The following is a 20,577-nucleotide window of genomic DNA, read 5'->3' on the forward strand; positions in this document are numbered from 1 at the left end:
GACCCTGGTTCACACCGCATGCGGCTTTGAAATCGCGCTACTTCAGTGCAATTTCAAAGCCACCAATCAGTGCAACTTCATGTGAGATTTGCCAACATCTGTGCGACTTCATGCACAGATGTCAATGCAAGTCGCACATGAAATCGCAAAAAATAGTTCAGGAATCTTTTTCAAAGTCGGTATGGCTCTGAGTTGCACTGACTTGAACGGTTGCAAAGCCGCAAATAGGGTGCAGCTTATGTGACCTGTCACATGTTGACAGTGTGAATCGGGGCTATTAGTGGTGCGCAATTCAGCTGTAAGGGCAGGGTTTTGGAGCCTGCTGCTCGTCTTTTCTGTCACCACCTTATTTTTTTTTTTTTTAGGGCTTAGTTTATCGGTCTATCAGTAAAGTTAGGAATTACGTTTACAATTTAGATTTAGGAGTTACAATGAGTGAGAAGGTGACTATTAAATATAAATAAGTATAACATATTAGTTGTCAAAGTATGTGATAGGTGTATATCCTGTGATAGTGTTTTTTTAGGGATATTACTTTACTATATTCATTACAGTATGGAACTTGGCTATAGAACTGTAGAAAATGGATAGTAATAGTTTCCACAGTAACCGAAGATAAGTTTATATTTTTATAGCAAAGGTTACAAAGGTAAAACAAAGGTCTTATGTGTAAATTTGGTTTCTTTACAACATTTTTTACCCCCTTGTCACTGATATTAAAATGAGCCCTTTAATTATTGTATAGTTCATGATCATACACCAATTGATGTAAAAAAAAAAAACAAGAAAAAGGTTTTTGTAGCACAATGTAACAATTTTCAATAATGCTTTCTAAATTAAAATAAATACAGTATCCCAAAAATAAGCAATATACCTAAAACCTAAAGCATATAAGTCTAACTTTCACCCTTGAAAGTGTAATAATTAAATCATACCTCAATATGCTCGACCCTACTGATAAATCCAAAATCCAAAAATAAAATAAATACTGAATATCTCCAAAAATGATAAATAAAATAAAGTCTCCAAAAAGTCCCACAGTGATACCCTTGTGTCCAAAAATAAAAGTCATACACTAAATATATTCCAATGATGTAAATCCAAGTCCTCAATAGGGGAACCTTCCAAATGGCTCCAAACGACAAAGTGAACCTCAAAAAAAGAAAAACTATATAGTGTATTATCCTTGTATAAAAAATTAACAATAGTACTCAAAATAACCATATGTGCCACTTCACATCATACGTGACCATATAGGTGACCAAGTGAACTCAATGTGATAAACGTTTACTGGAATCAACTGGAGGGCAAGTGATTAAGTTAGGGTTTCTAGGTACTTTCATTCTTGCTTTTAGATTTACCCCTCCTATCAGCATTTTCTAAATTGGAATTTGTAAATTCCTAGATACAGCCCTGCCCAGGTACATGACTGTGCCCGGGAAAGCAGCAAAGATCACGAACACCTTGGTCACACTGATCCAACTTTGAAATCGTGCGACTTCCAATGAAGTCACACACTTTCAAAGTTGGATGGTATTCCGACTTAAGGCGCAAGTAAGACATTTGTGGTTTGCAAGACACAGATGTCTATGCAAGTTGCACCTAATATAGTGCATGCAAGTCGGAATCGCACCAATATGACCGCTGTAATTGTGGACAATAGGGTGTGACTTGCCATGCAATTTGCAAGTCGCATGGCAGATTGCATGTCAAGTTGCACCCAGTGTGACTGGGGTCTTAGGCACTAACCATTGCATTGAATGTTGGAGAAATCCAATATCTGTTTTTTGAGCAAGAGGAGACACTTTGAGAGTGCACCGGTAGCATTAAAGAGACAAATCCAAACCTTTCTTGACCTGGCTTGTTTTGTCAGTTTGCTACACCTGCTAGCATAATCAGTGTTCTCATTGGTTTGCTTTCAAGGAAACCTGTGTTGAGAAAAACTAGGAGCCTTCCATTGTTAACCCCATCTGGAAATCTCAGTGTGCCTGAAAATAAAGCCAGTAAGGCTTCTGACATAGATAATTTGAGCCATTGACCTGGAACAAGCATGCTGAAAATTAAGTCTGCACAAAGTCAGAACTCCTGATCCACATGCTTGTTCTAAGGAACTGAAGAAATCTGCATATGAGTCAGGGTTTTAACATTTCTAGAAGGTCAGTAGTTGCAAGCACCAGGATTCTTGAAATAGATTCCTCTAAATGTAACTTTATAAGCACTAGTGCTTAGCTGGTGCAGCTCATACTGAGGGCAACAGATGTAGTAGAGCTGTACATACACACTAGTGTGGTTTTGCTCTTTCTTCTGAGCCGCCAATATCACATTCAGCTTTAAATGTTGGAGACCGTTTATAAATGACTGAATATGCACTTTGGGTTTTTAATGATGTACTGTAATTGGAGCCTTCCACACACCAGTTTTTGCAAAATTTTAAAGATATAGTTGACAATTTAAGAATTAGAGACTTTGTCAAAAGACTAAATATAATTCAATAATTATCTAGAAATGAATAAAGTAATTTATGCTTGCTATTTACCTGTAAAACCATTTTATGGACATCCCAAAACTCTGAGACAGCTGCTATGCGCCACCATCTTGAACTGTATTGTCAGCAGCCCTACCAGAGTTAGATCTGACAGTTAAGTGACACTCTTTACTATTCCTCTTTGCTTCTTCCCTGATGGCCACATAAAAAAGGATATTCAGGAGGTGAAGGGAGGGGAGGAGCATCTGGCCTAGCACAGTTAGTAATTGGGCACTCCCAGAAGGGAAGAGGACTAGGACGTACAGTCAGGTCCATAAATATTGGGACATCAACACAATTCTAAAATTTTTGGCTCTATACACCAGCACAATGGATTTGAAATGAAACGAACTAGATGTGCTTTAACTGCAGACTGTCAGCTTTAATTTGAGGGTATTTACATCCAAATCAGGTGAACGGTGTAGGAATTACAACAGTTTGCATATGTGCCTCCCACTTGTTAAGGGACCAAAAGTAATGGGACAGAATAATAATCATAAATCAAACTTACCTTTTTAATACTTGGTTGCAAATCCTTTGCAGTCAATTACAGCCTGAAGTCTGGAACGCATAGACATCACCAGACGCTGGGTTTCATCCCTGGTGATGCTCTGCCAGGCCTCTACTGCAACTGTATTCAGTTCCTGCTTGTTCTTGGGGCATTTTCCCTTCAGTTTTGTCTTCAGCAAGTACAATGCATGCTCAATCGGATTCAGGTCAGGTGATTGACTTGGCCATTGCATAACATTCCACTTCTTTCCCTTAAAAAACTCTTTGGTTGCTTTTGCAGTATGCTTTGGGTCATTGAGGTGGTATGCTTAGGATCATGAGCAGTTCCTTTCCTTCTCCATACTCTTCTCTTCCCATCATTCTGGTACAAGTTGATCTTGGTCTCATCTGTCCATAGGATGTTGTTCCAGAACTGTGAAGGCTGTTTTAGATGTCGTTTGGCAAACTCTAATCTGGCCTTCCTGTTTTTGAGGCTCACCAATGGTTTACATCTTGTGGTGAACCCTCTGTATTCACTCTGGTGAAGTCTTCTCTTGATTGTTGACTTTGACACACATACACCTACCTCCTGGAGAGTGTTTTTGATCTGGCCAACTGTTGTGAAGGGTGTTTTCTTCACCAGGGAAAGAATTCTTCGGTCATCCACCACAGTTGTTTTCCGCGGTCTTCCGGGTCTTTTGGTGTTGCTGAGCTCCCTGGTGCGTTCCTTCTTTTTAAGAATGTTCCAAACAGTTGTTTTGGCCACGCCTAATGTTTTTGTTATCTCTCTGATGGGTTTGTTTTGTTTTTTCAGCCTAATGATGGCTTGCTTCACTGATAGTGACAGCTCTTTGGATCTCATCTTGAGAGTTAACAGCAACAGATTCCAAATGCAAATAGCACACTTGAAATGAACTCTGGACCTTTTATCTGCTCATTTTAATTGGGATAATGAGGGAATAACACACACCTGGCCATGGAACAGCTGAAAAGCCAATTGTCCCATTACTTTTGGTCCCCTTAACAAGTGGGAGGCACATCTGCAAACTGTTGTAATTCCTACACCGTTCACCTGATTTGGATGTAAATACCCTCAAATTAAAGCTGACAGTCTGCAGTTAAAGCACATCTTGTTTGTTTCATTTCAAATCCATTGTGGTGGTGTATAGAGCCAAAAATGATAGAATCCTGTCGATGTCCCAATATTTATGGACCTGACTGTATAAGGAGAGAGGAACTGTGCTAGGAAATTGACTAGTCAATTTTTCTAACAAGTTCAAAGATGCTATGCAAGTCCTTCATAGAAAAAGAAAACACTGCAAGATATTTTTAAATTGTATTTTGTAAATTGATGATCGGTTTTCTTTAGAGGTATAGCAACCATGCTTGGACACTGATACAATAAAGGACTGGCTGCATGGAAGTAGAAAACATTAGGTTATAAGTAGGCAATTGCTTCTGTAACAAACCATTTTGGCACACTCAGAGGAGAATGGGGTGGCTGTTCTGGCAATGTAATAAAGTATTGTAATAAAAGTCCTTATAGAACAAGTAAGAGGAAAAGACCATATGATCCAAGTGTAGGTCAATAATCAAGAGCTAGAAGGGCACCATCTAAGTGCAGCACATATAAAAAACAGTATGTACAGTATGCTTGTAATAGCAAAGTCATCTGCTATGGTCCGGACTATATGCTGTTGTCTCTTGATGTCAGACCAGTGTCTTTCAGTGTCACAGCTTGAAGAATGAGCCCTCATGCTCTGAACTCATGCCACCTCCTGCTACCCACGTGACCGGAAGTGACATCAGTCCTGCCTCCCTGGTGTACCTGAATCTACAGGAGGTGCTGGGAGCCACCAGCGCTGCCGAAAGACACCGGCCCAACTTCAAGTGACACCTGCATGTAATTTGGACCATAGCGGATGACTTTGCTATTACATGTGCTCTTACACTGCTTTGTTGTCAGTTGCCTACCTTTATCTCCAATAATTTATTATATATATATGCTGCACTTGGATGGAGCCACCTCTCCATGTTCAAATGCTTCTGTAGCAGCTTTAAAATGATTTTTTTTCTTCTGATTTGAATAGAGTATCTAATCTGTGTTTTTTTTTGTTTTTTTCCCCTCCTCATTCTAAGGGGTAAAACACCAGCCCAGGCCGAACTATGTTACTTGAATAAAGCGAAGTGGTTAGAGATGTATGGGGTCGATATGCACATTGTCAAGGTAATTATTTTCTTCTTCTGGTTTTGCCACAATTTTATCAGATTTAATTTAATAACTTTATGTGCACTTAAAGTGGTACTAAACACACAAGGTTTAATTTACATTGTGCCTTCTATTGCTGTATGTGAATGATGGCTCTGTAAGTATTTTAATATCGAAGTAAAAATCTAAGTACCTTTTTCCCAATCAATATACAGCTGTCACATGACCCAGATTTTTCCCAGCATGTCTGCAGGGAAACACAAGCAGGAGGAGCTTCTAGTCCTCTGCTGCTGGTCTGAGGTTCAAATTAAAAAAAAAAAAAACCCTTTGGAATAAAAATATCAATAAACTTGTACATTTTGCATGCAAATACGGTATATATATTTGAAATCAAATCTTTATTATTTTGTAGAAAAAGTGTATTAAAGTGTGGGCAAATTTCTGCCAGTCACAGGCTGTCAGGCCTCTAGCCTGTGTCCTAGAATAACAGGGAGGTGAAGCAACCATTTATCTTCATGTAATATCCTTCCAACCCTGTTGTTTTTATGTAGTTAGTGGGCATGGAGGAAGTGGGCTGTCAATTACCACTATGTATACTCCCACATTTGCGACTCAATAGTCACATGGGCTGCTAAGATGTGATAGGGGAAGAATTCTCAGCCTAGAAACTCACTGAAAACTGAGCATGTGCACAGTTGCCCACGGGCTGCAAAATCCCTAGTTGAATTGGTGACATGGACAGAAGGTGGAGATAGAGAACAGCAGGATCAACAAGGTTATTTTGCAGAATACAGAACACTAATCTCATAGTGACTAAGTATGAACTGCATTGTAACACAGCATTTATTGATATTTTGTATGATGTGGGATTAGTGGCACTTTAATGCTGTGCTGTTCATTAAACAATGTTGTGTTTATTTTAACAAGAAAGGTGTCATGTAATTTGTTACAAAAATATCAGTAAAGGCTAAACTATGTGGGTCATTTTTGATATCATGCTAATGAGCATTTTTTAAAACAAATTTTCTATTTTTATAGAAACTGTACAGTACAAAAAGAGGTGTACAAATCGGTCAAAGCTTCCATGACAAAGTACATACTATAAATCTGAAAGTAACAGTGCTAAGACTATTTAGTTATTGTGGAGCAAGAGTACACTTGGCAAGGAGCATATGTTCCTGGCTCCCATTGCACATTGGGCATACTCCGCTCTAGACAAGCAAATACTGCTTTTCAAATTTTTGTTTGTCTGAAGGAGATTAGGTGTGTATGCAAATCAAGAGAAGGGGGGGGGGGCAAGGAATGAGTGGGGAAAAAAAAACTGGGGGAGAAAAAAGATGAAAGGAATGGAAGAGAAGAGGGGTAATTGGTGGGGAAGAGAAGTCCCCACTCTCTCCCTACTTCACAAGTCCACTGTGTAAGGTCCTGAAAAAGGCAACTCTTTATAAAGAAGTATGGTGGTCAGATCTTCCAATGCTTCTGCTCTTTCACAGCCATAGTGAGATTTTTTATTTGTTGGATTTCTGCGATTCTGGTAAGCCAGTGCAACTTAGTTGGGGGGACAGATTTTTTGCAAGGCACTGGGATACAGACTTTAGCTGCAGGCTACCGAGTAATGTAACTCTTTGATATTAATCTGCTGTTTGTTGGAAAAGAGCAGAATAGCAACAAGAGACTAAATTGGTCAGTAATGGTAAACTAGTAAATTGTAGCAATGCTTTTTTTAGTAAAAATAATAAAAAAAATACTCACTTTCATATTATATAAATATATATATATATAATTAAAAAATATTATTATTCTTATACTGGATTTATATAGCGCCAACAGTTTGCTCAGCGCTATAAATGTGTAGTTCTACCCAGAGTCAGTGCCTCCAGAAAAACAGGAAGTGAAATACTTTGAATCAGCTAGAAAATTTGAGTGGATGGGAATTTTTTTCTTGAAAAAACAAATTTTGAACAGTGTAGCTGGTTACTCACGGATTCCCCAAAACCTTAAAACAATTTAAAGCGTTCCTCAAGCATAAATGCTTGAGAGAGGCTGGTCTAGACCCTAGACACCAGATGTTATGCTTCCAGTTTTAATGGTTTCTGATAAGCATCCTAATTCACTTTCATCATCACCAGATTTCTGAGGTGTTTCTTTTCAGCCCTATTGGATTAGTGGGTACCATCTCCTCTGACTTCTGGAAGCACTTTTTGCACATATTGTAAACTTTTTGAGCATGGTTCATTTATCTATGATGGACTTTTACTCTTAATTACTTTTTTCTTCTATTTTTTTGTATGAATCATTGGTTTAGAATAGTGATGCACTTTGTGAATTATGTTTGTGCCTGTATTTTACTTGGTATCAGCTGCTTGCAATCCCCCCTGTACAGTAGAGTTCAATCAGTGAGTGAGAGAAGCAGCTCTATGAATCAGTCAGTTTTTCAGCTGGGCTAACAAAAGGCATGCTGACAGGAGGAGAGAACAGAGTGACAGATGAGCTCCTCGATTGTCTTCTGTTTCTTCTCACTGTCCATTCACAGGCTAGGAGCAGGAAGTCACTAGCCACTCTTCCAACTACCTGTGAAAAGATTAGCACTTATTTAGAATTTATACCGGTCTGGAAAAATTCACATTAATGACGGAAAGTTTAACTTTACAGAATAAATGAAATGTAAACATTTCATAAAACACAAAAGATTTCTTCAAGGGTACTATACCATAATTGCAAAGATATGATAAACATCCACTTTAGATGTACGCACTAGGAAAAATGTAATCGCAAGATAATGCATCAATAAACTATTGTTAAACTGAATAAAAAGAAATGAAAGCTAGTCAGAATACATAAGTTTATATAAAAATATGTACTAAAGTGAGGTATAATATACCCTGAAACATGATTTGAATAGGGATGTTTGGTATCTGCCTAATATGTTCAATCTGTATGTCATACCTCACTTTATGTGCATACTTTTTTATTTTTTTTTTGTTTACAAACGATTTTATTGTACATGAGTAGACAGTAAAACAACAGCACACTTTAAAAGTGATATTGTCAGCAAAAACAAGGCACTTTTGAAAAGTACAATACATAAAAGTATATTAACATAACAAAGAAGATAAGAAAAAAAGAGGAAGTTACAAGTGCATGAAGTACGTAAACGAGGTAGGTTAGGTGATACACCTGTCAATAGTACATGCCAGCCAACTTTTACTGGGGATGTTATTAAGCATGTAATAAGTGTCTGCAATCTCTCCATGACTCCCATTTTTTATCGTATAAGTGCATCTTATCCAGTAGGGTATAATGAATGCGTTCCATAAGCATTACAGTGTCAATTCTGTGTAAAACGGAGTCTAAGGGTACAACATTGGACCTCCAATGTAGGGCAATAGACCATAAAGTGGCAATACATAATGTGTGTATCAATCTCAGATTGGCATCAGAGACCCCTGGGATATGGGCCCCCAATAAACAGGTCTGCATGGACAATCGTATCGGGGCACCCGACAATAAGGCAGCGACCTCAGAAATCCTACGCCAGATCAAAGATATGGTCGGGCAATCCCAAAATATATGAACCAAAGTACCCGTGCAGTCACAGCCCCGAAAACATAGAGGGGACGTTTGTGGAAACAGTACATGTAGTCTTGACTGGGTATAATACCATCTGGTTAGAACTTTAAGGGCCGTCTCACGAACCGAAAGAGATCTAGAGCTCTTGCATATATTATCCACCATGGAATCCCAATCCTCATCCGAAAAAGTGACACCGCAATCCTCCTCCCATTTTCGTCTGTACAAAGGGGGAGCATGAAAAAGACAGATCAAAAATTGGTGATAAAGATTTGAGATAAGACCCCTACCCCTGGGAGAGTCACGGCTGATACGTTCAAAAAAGGAAATCGGAGAGGATGGGGTAAGGCCAAAGTGCGCCTTAAAAAAGTGCCTAATCTGTCTATAACGAAGGTACTCACGAAGAGGAACATCAAATAACACGCGCAGCATATCAAAGGTAATATAAGATCCTCCTCTTTGGAAATCAGATAATCTGATAAAAGATCGATCATACCACCAACGAAACATATGAGGGGAAGAAAAGGCTACAACAAAAGTAGGATCCCCAAAAAATGACACACCTGGGGGAATAGGAGAGACTAAACCCAATTTAGATTTGTGTTTGGACCAAAGCGTCAGTGAGTGAGTCACTATGGAGTTATGAAAAACAGTCGATCGGGGGGAGATGTTAGACCATAAAATTCCCGGTAAATAAAAAGGACGTATCGACTGAGACTCAAACTTGATCCACGGGATTTGAGAGTTAATAGTAGCCCATTGTGACAATTGCACAAAACGAGCCGAGAGATAATATAGCCAAAAGTTAGGAAGACCGAGACCTCCCGACCGTTGTGAGCGATACAAAATGGATGAGGCAAAACGTGGATGCTTATTTCCCCAAATAAAATTATTAATAGTCCGCTGAAAATGATCCAAAAACGTTTTTGAGACCGGAACTGGAAGTGCTCTAAAAAGATAAAGCAATTTGGGCAAAATATTCATTTTAACCGCCGTGACTCTACCCAGAAAGGAGATATGATAACCGTGCCAGATCTTCAGTAGAGTAGAGAGACGCGATACACATGGTGGATAATTAGCCGCAAATATATCCGGGTATCTGGGAGTGAGGTTAATCCCCAGATAGGATATCCTGTCCTTGACCCAGCGAAATGGGAAAGAACTACGGAGAGATGCACTTAGGGAGTCAGGAACATTAACAGGCATGACCACAGATTTGGTAAAATTAACGGTGAGACCTGACACTTTGGCAAAATCGTTCAATACAGCACACAAGTTAGGTAAAGAAGTCAACGGGTTAGTAATAAAAAGCATAACATCATCAGCATACATGCTCAGCTTAAAATGTGAAACTAATAATGAATAGCCAGAAATATCCGAATGTGATTTAATCGCCAATGCCAAAGGTTCCAACACCAGCGCAAATAAAAGGGGTGAAAGAGGACAGCCCTGGCGGGTACCTCTACCCAATGTAAAGAAGTCAGAGTTACAGCCAGGAAGCCTAATTCTCGTTTTAGGAGAGTCATACAGGGCATGTATGCCTGCCAAAAACCCCTCACTGAAGCCCATTTTCTGTAGCAAGGAGAACAAGTAGGGCCAAAGAACACTATCAAAGGCCTTGTTTATATCCAAACTCATCAACAGAACCTCTTTGGAATGTAAATTGGCGTCTTGAATAACATTTAGAGTGAGACGAATGTTATCAGTAATAAATCTGTCGGGAATAAAACCCGACTGGTCTGGAGAAACCAAAGAGGAGATGATAGGGGCCAACCGGTCCGCCAAAATACGGCTAAATATCTTTAGATCATTATTCATGACTGAGATTGGTCTATAGTTTTGTGGCAAACAGTGGTCCTTCTGTGGCTTGGGTATTAGAGACATGTTAGCCAATAACATCTCCTCAGGGAACTTACCCCCCTGCAAAACATCGTTAAATAAAGTTATCAAGTATGGAGCCAATGTAGAGGCAAAATCTTTATAATAGCTAGCGGTAAATCCGTCAGGACCCGGCGCAGTAGAGCGCTTGAGCGCGCCTATCGCACATGTTATTTCCTCTAAAGTACAGGGGGCATTAAGAGTGACAATCTGAGAGGGTGTAAGGGCAGGGAGGGGTATAGAGTCCAGCCAAGAGTCCGACAGAGGGACAGAATCCGACTGTGGAGGAGCTAGTAGTTTAGAATAAAAATGTTCGAAAATACCCAAGACTTTCTGAGGTAGAGATGAGATAGCACCCGAATTTGTGCGTAATTTATACACGTGTGGGGGGCGCAGAGAGTGGTTCAACTTCCTTGCGAACATGGTAGATGCCGAGTTACTATGTAATAGGAATGAGGCCTTCGACCAGCGAAGGGCCTTTTCAGTTTTTTGGGAAAGCAGGGCATTCAGTTCCAAGCGCTTTTGGGACAGTAGCTGTTTATTAAGTAGAGATGGATTAGCGACATGGCTTCTATAGTGTGCTTCTAATTCTCGGGTTAGAAGTAGTATTTGCTGCCAACGTTTTCTATTTCTGGATGAGGCCATGGAGATAAGTCGGCCTCGTAGGACCGCCTTGTGGGCTACCCAGAGTGTGGCTGGGGAAATATCAGGGGTTAAATTAGATTGAAAATATTCCTGAATAGATGTAACCACTTCCTGGCGAGAGTCAATATTGGTTAGCATAGAGTCATTAAGTCTCCAAGAGAAGGGAGTAGGTGCCAATCCCACAAATGTGATAGATAAGGCCACAATACTGTGATCCGACCAGGGGCTCAAATGAATGCAAGCTACCCTAGAATTAGCTAGTAAAATTGGGGTACAATATATATAGTCTAATCTAGCATAAGAGTCATGTGGGTGGGAATAAAATGTGTAATCCCTGGCTCCGGTGTTGTGCGCTCTCCAGGCATCCACCAACTGGAGGGTATCTAATTTCTTAGTAAGGGATTTTGGGAAAGCCTGGGAAGAATGCGAGGGGGAACTACGATCCAAAAGAGGATTTGCCACCAGATTAAAATCCCCACCCACCAAGAGATGAGGAGACAAAAACCTATCCAGAGTACCAAAAAATTTTGAAAAAAAGGTAGCTTGTGCTGAATTCGGTGCATATACATTAGCAATAGTAAGTTCTCGACCTGAAAGGGTGCCTTTAAGAATGATAAACCTACTGTCCGGATCACGATACACATGTTGAACCTCAAAGGGGAATGAGTTATGTAGAAAGATGGCTACGCCCCTACTCTTGGAGGAATGCAGGGTATAATACCCCTGCCTATAAGATCTATGAAAATATGTCGGGTGTTTTGCAGCTGCAAAATGTGTTTCCTGTAATAAGATAATCTTGGCTCCCAGTCGTTTCTTCAATATAAAGGCCGTTTTGCGCTTGTTTGGCGAATTGAAACCCTGGACATTATGCGAAATACATTGAATTACCATAGTAAACAGAGCTTATTACTATCATCATAAAAGTACACATTACAAGGATAGCCCCTAAAATTAATTGGCTAGACATAGAAATCCGCAGGTCTATAGCAGACAGACGTACAGGTGGCAGAACCAGCCCAGGGGACCCCCCGGCCCCAACATGGGGGCCATGATGTCCACAGACCGACACAACACCATCCTCATGCACTAAAGTGTTGAAAAAAAAGAAGACAAAAAACAATAGAGAGGAGATTTGAAGAGCTCCTACAAATAAGGTAACTGAAGAACATGGATCAGGCTGAAAATTTGTCATACCTGATAAAACAAAAAGTTCAAATATTAAGGGGTCAAATGGGCCCAAACCCTGTCTCCCTAAAACATGGAAAACGGAACTGCCACCCCTCAATCGGGCGGCGACACTTCCGGCCATGTCAGGAGGCAGGGTGGGGTAACGTGTCAAAGAGTTGTGAAACCATAAACCAATGGGCGCAATTAAGAGGGACCAAAGACCCTTGTTATACCTTGACTCGTCCAGCTATCAATGCAAGGCACACACATTACTCAGGATTATAAAATTAACATAGCAGTAACCATAGAAATACACATCCTGACAGCGTAAGATGTAAGAAACAAAATCCCTGTGTCTCAATTCTCGGTAAAGTCATAAAAGACAATAGGCAAGACCAGGGACTGTCAAACAATAGGTAATAGGCAAGTGAGAATGGATCTGTCAACCCGGATCCTGTCTGACTCTCCTATCTCTCCGTGGAGATGGGGTATGCCAAATGGGAGAGACACGAGGGGTGGAGGGTGGATGTTGAGGTGATGGGGCATCCGCTAGGCCCAGTTTGGCCAAGATTGCTCTACCTTCAGAAGGGGATGTAGCTATATATGTGCTCCCATTATGTGGAACAATCAACTTAAAGGGAAAGCCCCATTTGTAGCGGATACGAGCTGAGAACAGGACCGTTGTGACTTCTTTAATTTTTCTACGCTTCTCCAACGTGGCCGGGGAAACATCCGGAAAGATTTGTAAGACCGAGCCTTCAAAGGAGATCGTAGGGGTATTGCGAGCAACTCTGAGTATTTCCTCTTTAGTCAAAAAGTCCCTCATGCACAGGACAATATCCCTAGGTGGCTTGTCAGTAGGAGGTTTAGGGCGCAGGGCTCTATGGATGCGGTCACAGGCAAAGGACCCAGGGTCACGATCCGGGAGGAGTGATTGAAATAATTTGGTCACGATTAAGGAGAGGTCAGACATAGACTCCGGGATTCCCCTGATTCGCAGATTATTCCTGCGATTGCGATTATCAAGGTCCTCCACCTGCGCCTGTAGTTGAAAACAGGCCGTTTGTAAATGATCATGCTGTCTGGAAAGTTCACCATAGGCCAGGCTAAGTTCATCGTGTTTGGTTTCTAAGCGGTCTGTCCTGGAGCCCAATGTGGCTATTTCCTGAGAGAGAACATTAGTGCTTTTATGCAATTCTGATTGAAATTTGGCGGCTAGTTTGGCGTACATAGATTCCAAGCAGGACTCCAAGTCTCCTTTTGTAAGTTGCTGTGTATTTTCACTGACCAAGGCCGATAAGGGAGCGGTGGTATCCTGTGTGGGATCGGACAGGGATGCTCGCTCTGTATTGACTGGAGACATGTTACAAAGCTCGTGTGCCTTAAGTAGGTATGTCGTGAGGGACTTCTGGGCTTGTCCCTTTTTTTTCTTTGTGGACGGCATACAGGGAGTCTCCTGGGGGTGATCAATTGAAAATAGGATAATGAATGGAGATTATAACCCCAGGGGACCTATAACGCCCAAAATAGGTTTAGGATTGTAGTTACATGAATGCGGTTAGATCCATCTGCGAGAACATTATATTGTAAAGATAGTTAGCAAGCCATGGAAGGGTAGAGAGGACATAGATCACAGTAGCATGCAGATATAGCACACCGGAGCAGGATAATGGCACCAGATCCCAACCTAGGACACAAGAGGGACAAGTTGGAAGCAGAGGACCTCCAACACCAAGCACAGGGCCCTCCAGGGAGACACTCCACGGGGCAATATTAAGGCCCCAGTAGGCCTCTGAGCCCAACAGGGGCCGTGGTTACGGGAGATGGCAGGCTCCGGGGTCAGCAACGTGAGGCCCACTCCCCAAGTCACTGTGGGGGGAGCTAATGATAAGAGGGCACCCGCATCCCCCATTCACTGTGACCAGATGGAGGCTCCAGACAGATGATGTAGGCCGCAGATGCCGCCACCACCGCGGGAAGCAGCAAGGCTCAGCGGCGTCTCTCCCCCAGTCCCAGCAATGCAGAGGGCGCCGCGGATGTCCCCAGGCGATCTCCCACAGCCCGGATGGCAGCAGGTGCGGATGGGAGAGCTGATGGGTGGCGCCGGAGCCCCGGCCCACGCGGCCGCACCAGGCCGCGGATGTCAGCCGCCACGAGGGGCGGAAATATCACCCGGGTTCCGACTCCCCGGGATCGGGGATACTACCCGGGTCCTCCGCCGTCACTCCGTGATCCGCTGCCGCACGGATGGCAGCGGATTTAGAAGCTTGGCACCGGAGCTCCGGATTATGCGGCCGCTCCGGTCGCCATCTTGGACACGCCCCCTACTTTTTTATTTTTATTATGGGGGCTGACTAGCTTTAATTTCCTTTTGATATAATAAAAAACGTTATTAATGTATTATCTTGAGATTTGAGGTTACATTTTTCCTAGGTACATCTAATGTTAGAAAGTAGTCTTAATATGGATACATCATGTTGATTGATGCAACAAAACACAGGCTTAAAAGATAAGTACAGGCCTACAGGGAAACATCCAGTCAGTTTTAAATGCATGGTACGTCAAAACACTTGCTCCAGAGATAGCCAGCCATGAGTACGCTAGACTGTTCAAGCAGAGAGGAAGAGGCTGCAGTTTCTATCACTAATTTTGCAGAGGAAGGTAAGGGTGGAAAATGTTCAAAAAGTGTAAAAGTTCTTTGTTCCGTTTTGAAGGCTCCATGCACATTTGCTTTAAAAAAAAAAACAAAAAACAAAACACTGCTCCTACAGGAGTTTAGCGTTTTGCCTGTAGAAGCCACTAATGTTATCCTATGTGTCCATGCACATAAGGTAGTCTAGAGGTGCTTTTTAAGTTTCGCATTTAGAGGCAGAAAAAAAACCCTTCTGTTTTGAATTTTGGAGAGAGTTTTCCTGGCAGGAAAAAAGCTAAACCCTCTTAAATACTAGTACAGAAACGCACATAATTTGCGGAGGGGGGGGGGGTTCTGCCAAGAGCACTGGCGTTTGTTTAAGTCGGTGTGCATGGAGCCATAGTCTAGCTTTGTGTTTTGTGATCTTGCATCTGCATGATTCCTGTACAAGATGTATGTACTTTTACTTGCTTCTTGAGTAACTCAGTTTATTTTTATGTGTTTAGGGTAAAGATGGCTGTGATTATGCTCTTGGACTGACCCCAACAGGCATCTTAATATTTGAAGGTTCTAACAAAATTGGTTTATTCTTCTGGTAATATATTTAATGCCACTTCTTGTCACTCCTGTTTTTACATTCTTAATATTTAATATTTCTTTACAAATGCAAAGATGACAAGCACTTTTGCAAATGTTTCCCTCCTTGGAGATGTGAAAAGATTTCTATAAAATGATGGGGGGGGGTGTCTTCTGGGAAAATACAGAAGCTTCACAAAGTGGTTGGGAAATATTAGACACTCTATACACTTTACATTAAAATTAAACAATTTAAATTAAAATGAATATATAAAGTAGTTCATATGAAAAGTAGTGACCCTAAACTCACAGCTATACCATAATTAATGATGAAGACACTGTTGTCCGTTGCCTTGGGCCAAGTTGTCTCCAACATAAGATTGTATGAAATGTTCATGTGTGATTTGACCCCAGGTCTCTTTATATGATAGATACTGTATATCTTCGGTTTAAAAATGAATGTAAATGCAGAAGAACAGGTAAAATGACAATATCCCCGTATCTGTTAACTAGGACCAGCTAAGTGTTATGCCTAAATTGCTGCCTGTAATGAGAAACAAAACATCAGAAGTAAAAAGGATAGATCATATAGAGATGGCATTTTGCTTGATAATCAACTGGACATGATTGTTATGTTGTTGTGATTTTCACATCTTTTCAAATTTGCTAGCAACTATGCAGTGTGTGGGGCTCATTTACACTACTTAATCAATGATGAATCTAAGAATGATTATACACTCAGATTGTGACGTGTTGCAAGATTTAAGTGTTCTGTCCTGGTCAAAGTGAATCTGAATAGCTTTGCACAGGTAGCCTCTAGTATAAACTACCTTACTGAGAACACACTCAGTCTATCGCTGTGTATTATGTAGTCAGAGATAAAATGTTGTAGGTGACTAGCTGTTGCCCAGCATTGTCACTGTGTTTTGTTTGCAGCAAAACCGACAAAATTCACTTTGAACATACATTGCTGTTCCTCAAAATTGCAAATCACTAAGCAAGTATGCACTAAAACAAAGCTATTGGCAGAAAAACAGTTTCTGCCCGAAAAACATTCTCAAGAAACGCAAAACAGAAGGATTTTTTTTCTGCCTCTAAACACTGAGCTTAATATGCCTCTAAACAACCTAGTGTGCATGGACACATAGGATAACATTGCTTCTACAGAAAAAACAAACTCTGGGAGCAAGTGTACATGGACCATATAAGTTGCCACTGACCAGGCTTGCTATTCTCATAGAGCTACATGTAATACTTTAGCTATCCAAAACCATAATCTTATTACACATCAAATTAAGAATACAGATTATATATACGTATCCTTAATCCTGTAAGTGGCTAGCAATTTGAGCCACATACAGTCTTTTTGTGTGTTTTTTTTTTTTTTTTTTTTTTTTTATTTTGTTTTGGGTTTTTTTTGGGCATTTTGGTAAAAATTTATATCACATATATAGTTGCCACTTTTATACTTGCCTTAAAAAAATATATATATTTATAATGCAAGGAAACTATGTAGACAGCAGTTGTAGTATGTTCATACCTATCTACTACTAATTGATAGCACTGGCTTTCTTGTATGTCTTAACAGACCCTAAATAAAATGTCATATATTCTTGTTACTAGGCCTAAAATTACTAAAATGGATTTTAAGAAAAGCAAATTAACACTGGTTGTTGTAGAAGATGATGAGCAGGTAAGATTTACTGGCTGTTATTTAGAAAGCTATAAGCAAGCTGATGTCACTTGCCTTATGTCACAACACTTTTCCTTTTCTCACTGTAGGGTAGGGAGCAGGAACATACATTTGTTTTTCGCTTGGATAACTCTAAAGCCTGTAAACATTTGTGGAAATGTGCAGTGGAGAATCATGCTTTTTTCAGGCTACGAACCCCAGCAACGACAAAATCTACTCGATCTGACTTTATTAGATTGGGATCAAGATTCCGATTTAGGTAAATTCTTACTTTAATAATTGTCAAAATAATACCTTTTTTAATACATTTTTGAAAAGTTAAAGGATAGATTTACTTATAAATCACAGTGAATGGGGATTTACAAAGTAAATTACTACTGATAATGACGAAACCAGGTGCCTGCCCAGTGGAAATAATGCAGCCTTGGGTTTAGGAAAGGATTTTTGCCTATATTTGTGACACCTGCTCTTGCAAACCTGTAAAGCCGACTGAGACCATTCCAAAAAGGTTTCTGGCATATTTACCACTGACTGTACTTTCATGATGTTTCCCTTTTTTGGTATACATCAAAGGTTTTGTAAATCTTTTTCTGAAACGTTTGAATCTGGGTACACCAAGCAACATTGTAAATACAGTATAACAATGATTGTACAGTGCAGGACACAGGCATATTCTTAGACTACTGGGATAAATGGTACCTTCGGGCAGTTGGACACTGGCAAACAGCTGTAAGGACCCACAATTTTTTTTTCAAAATCATTTGGTGATGAATGCACTGTTTTAAATATTTTCTGCTCCCTCTTGGATACCAGTCCTTCTGGCTACTTATGCAGCTTCCAGATAGGTACCCTAGGCATGCCACTGGGACTGTACTCGGGTCTTGTCAAAATAATTTAAGATGCAGGGCCGGCCTGTAACGTAGTTTTGTGTGGCGTTTGTAGCAGTTTGCTGTACAGGTTCAGGACAGTGGTGATCCATGCAGATGTAACCCAGTCCCTGAAGGCCCTTTTGGGGTATACTCTCCCAAAGTGGGTGAGGTGAGGGAGCTGCATTCTGCCTAAATATTGTAGCCATGCTTTTTTGTAGGTTGCTGAGCAAGGAATCTGTTCTTTCAGAAATGCACCCCTTTGTGTCCCATTGTCAGTCCCTTGCCTATATGGTGGATACCTGGAATGGGGATAGATTTACACACACACACACACATCAGCCATAACTTTGATCACTGACAAGTTAAGTGAATAACATTGATTATCTTATTACAATGGCATCTGAATGTCTGTGGGATATAATGGGAAGCAGGTAAACATGTTGTCCCTAAAGTTGATGTGTTGAAAGCAGAAAAAACTGCATTGCAGTTTGTTGTGCATGGGACTGCGTAACTGCATACTGGCCAGGATGCCCATCCTGACCTGTACCCACAGCCAAAATGACCTACAATGGGTACATGATCGCAGAGAAATGGAAGAAGGTGGTCTGATAAATCGCATTTTCATTAACATTATGTGGATGGTCAGATGTATGTGCATCTCTTACCTGAGGAAGAGATGGCACCATAATGTACTATGGGGAAGAAGGCAAGCCAGGGTAGGCAGTGTGATGTTTTCGGCAATGTTCTGCTCAGAAACCTTGGGTCCTGCCATTCATGCCATGAATGTTACTTTGACACATACCACCACACTAAACATTGTTTGTGACCAAGTACACCCTTTCAATGGAAACTGCAGTGGCTTCTTTAAGCAGGATAATGCGCCCTGTCACACTGCAAAAATTATCTTGGGAACAAAACAACTTGGCCTCCAAATTCTCCAGATCTCAATCCATCAAGCATCCGTGGGATGTGCTGGAAAAACAAGTCCAATACACGGAGGCTGCAGCTCGCAACTTACGGGACTTAATAAATATGCTACTGATGGTTTTGTGCCACAAACCACCTTCAGAGGTCTAGTTGCGTCCATGCCTTGACTTACCAGGGCTGTTTTGGCAGCAAGAGGAGCACAAGCTCTAATCAGAGAAGGCACCATTATAAGTGATTTTAACTGCTGCAGTGATCACTGTTGGTATTATTCAGTGTTTGCAGCCCAAGTTTTTTTTTTTCCCCCTTTAGGAGGGCACATTAACACCATATTAAGGCCTCAAGCAGCATTTTTTTGCCAGAAAAATACATCTGTAATGTTAAGATATGTATGCATGTTTATGTGGGATTAAATGGCATTTAAGCATAAATTTATTCTTCTGGCCAGAATAGAATGTGCATTATTCTTCTCAAAGCTCCTCTCAAAACATGCCTTTTGGTACTTTTTTTTTTTTTTTCCTGCCTGTAAGTTCTCCTTTTCAAATAAGCCTGTAAAAGCCTATGTACACATAGGTAAAATAATTTTATTTTATAGACATAAAAGAAAAAAAAAACCTGTATAGGTGGCATTAATTAGGCTCCATGTGCTTGGGGCCTAACTCCTTCAGGACAGTTTCAACCCTCCTCTTGAAGAACTCTGAGTACTCTAAGGGGTTATATTTACAATATTTTGTGGCGAATAAGCGGATGAAGGATGGATGTAAGGGGGCAATCAGGGAACCCTTCTACCCGCGGGTAAATTAAATCAAGGGTCATTAGTGGGAGAAAGAACCCCCCTTCAGACAGCTGAGGTATTAATCTTTCTTCTGTCTTTCCTCCCTCTTCAATACCATTAGTCACTTCCCATTCTTCCTGTTTGAGCAGGTAGCAGTTTTCTGCCTGTATGGCAGATTTTATGGAAAGCTCACCGCCATGTTGAAAACCCGTAGCCTCGGGCCGCAAAAGGCTTCCTATAATATCTCATCCTTGCTCTCTCACACTCTGTTTTGGCTCCTGCCCTGCCGCAGGACAGAGAAGAGGAGGAATCTCTACAGAAAGATTATTTTGGCTGTTTTATCCATAACTCAGAGATCTAATTTCTGTGCTGGTGGATAAGGTATGTTCCTGTTTAAAACTGGAGCCTCTGGTTTCCGGCCAACCAAAAGTTACCAGTGTGGGCTCTAAAAGGCTCCTAAGCTACCCAAGTCCTTTCCTATGCACTCTGGTAGAGGAAGATTTATACAGTGACTGAGGTATAAAAGCCCTTTTCAGGATGCGTTCAAACAAATTAATCCACAATATCCAATAAAAGGGGAATTTTATGAAAAAAAAATCAGGCAGTTCCTTCGGTGGATTCTGCTA

The 20,577-nt window shown here is 40.8% G+C and overlaps 1 protein-coding gene across 3 annotated transcripts in view; it reads left to right on the top strand.

The window, feature by feature from the left end:
* Positions 1-20,577, top strand: part of EPB41L4B (erythrocyte membrane protein band 4.1 like 4B) — a 566,800-nt gene that overhangs the window by 174,485 nt on the left and 371,738 nt on the right. For all 3 annotated transcript variants that reach the window (XM_089689066.1, XM_089689067.1, XM_089689068.1), the window contains 4 exons: positions 5,153-5,240; positions 15,621-15,709; positions 17,314-17,383; positions 17,473-17,642. In XM_089689066.1, the coding sequence (XP_089545192.1) occupies positions 5,153-5,240; positions 15,621-15,709; positions 17,314-17,383; positions 17,473-17,642 (417 nt within the window). The remainder of the gene's footprint in view (positions 1-5,152; positions 5,241-15,620; positions 15,710-17,313; positions 17,384-17,472; positions 17,643-20,577) is intronic.

Source organism: Staurois parvus, unplaced genomic scaffold (genome assembly GCF_062004578.1).
Source record: "Staurois parvus isolate SC_StPar_1 unplaced genomic scaffold, SC_StPar_1.0 ptg000468l, whole genome shotgun sequence".
In the NCBI taxonomy this organism is placed as follows: domain Eukaryota; kingdom Metazoa; phylum Chordata; class Amphibia; order Anura; family Ranidae; genus Staurois; species Staurois parvus.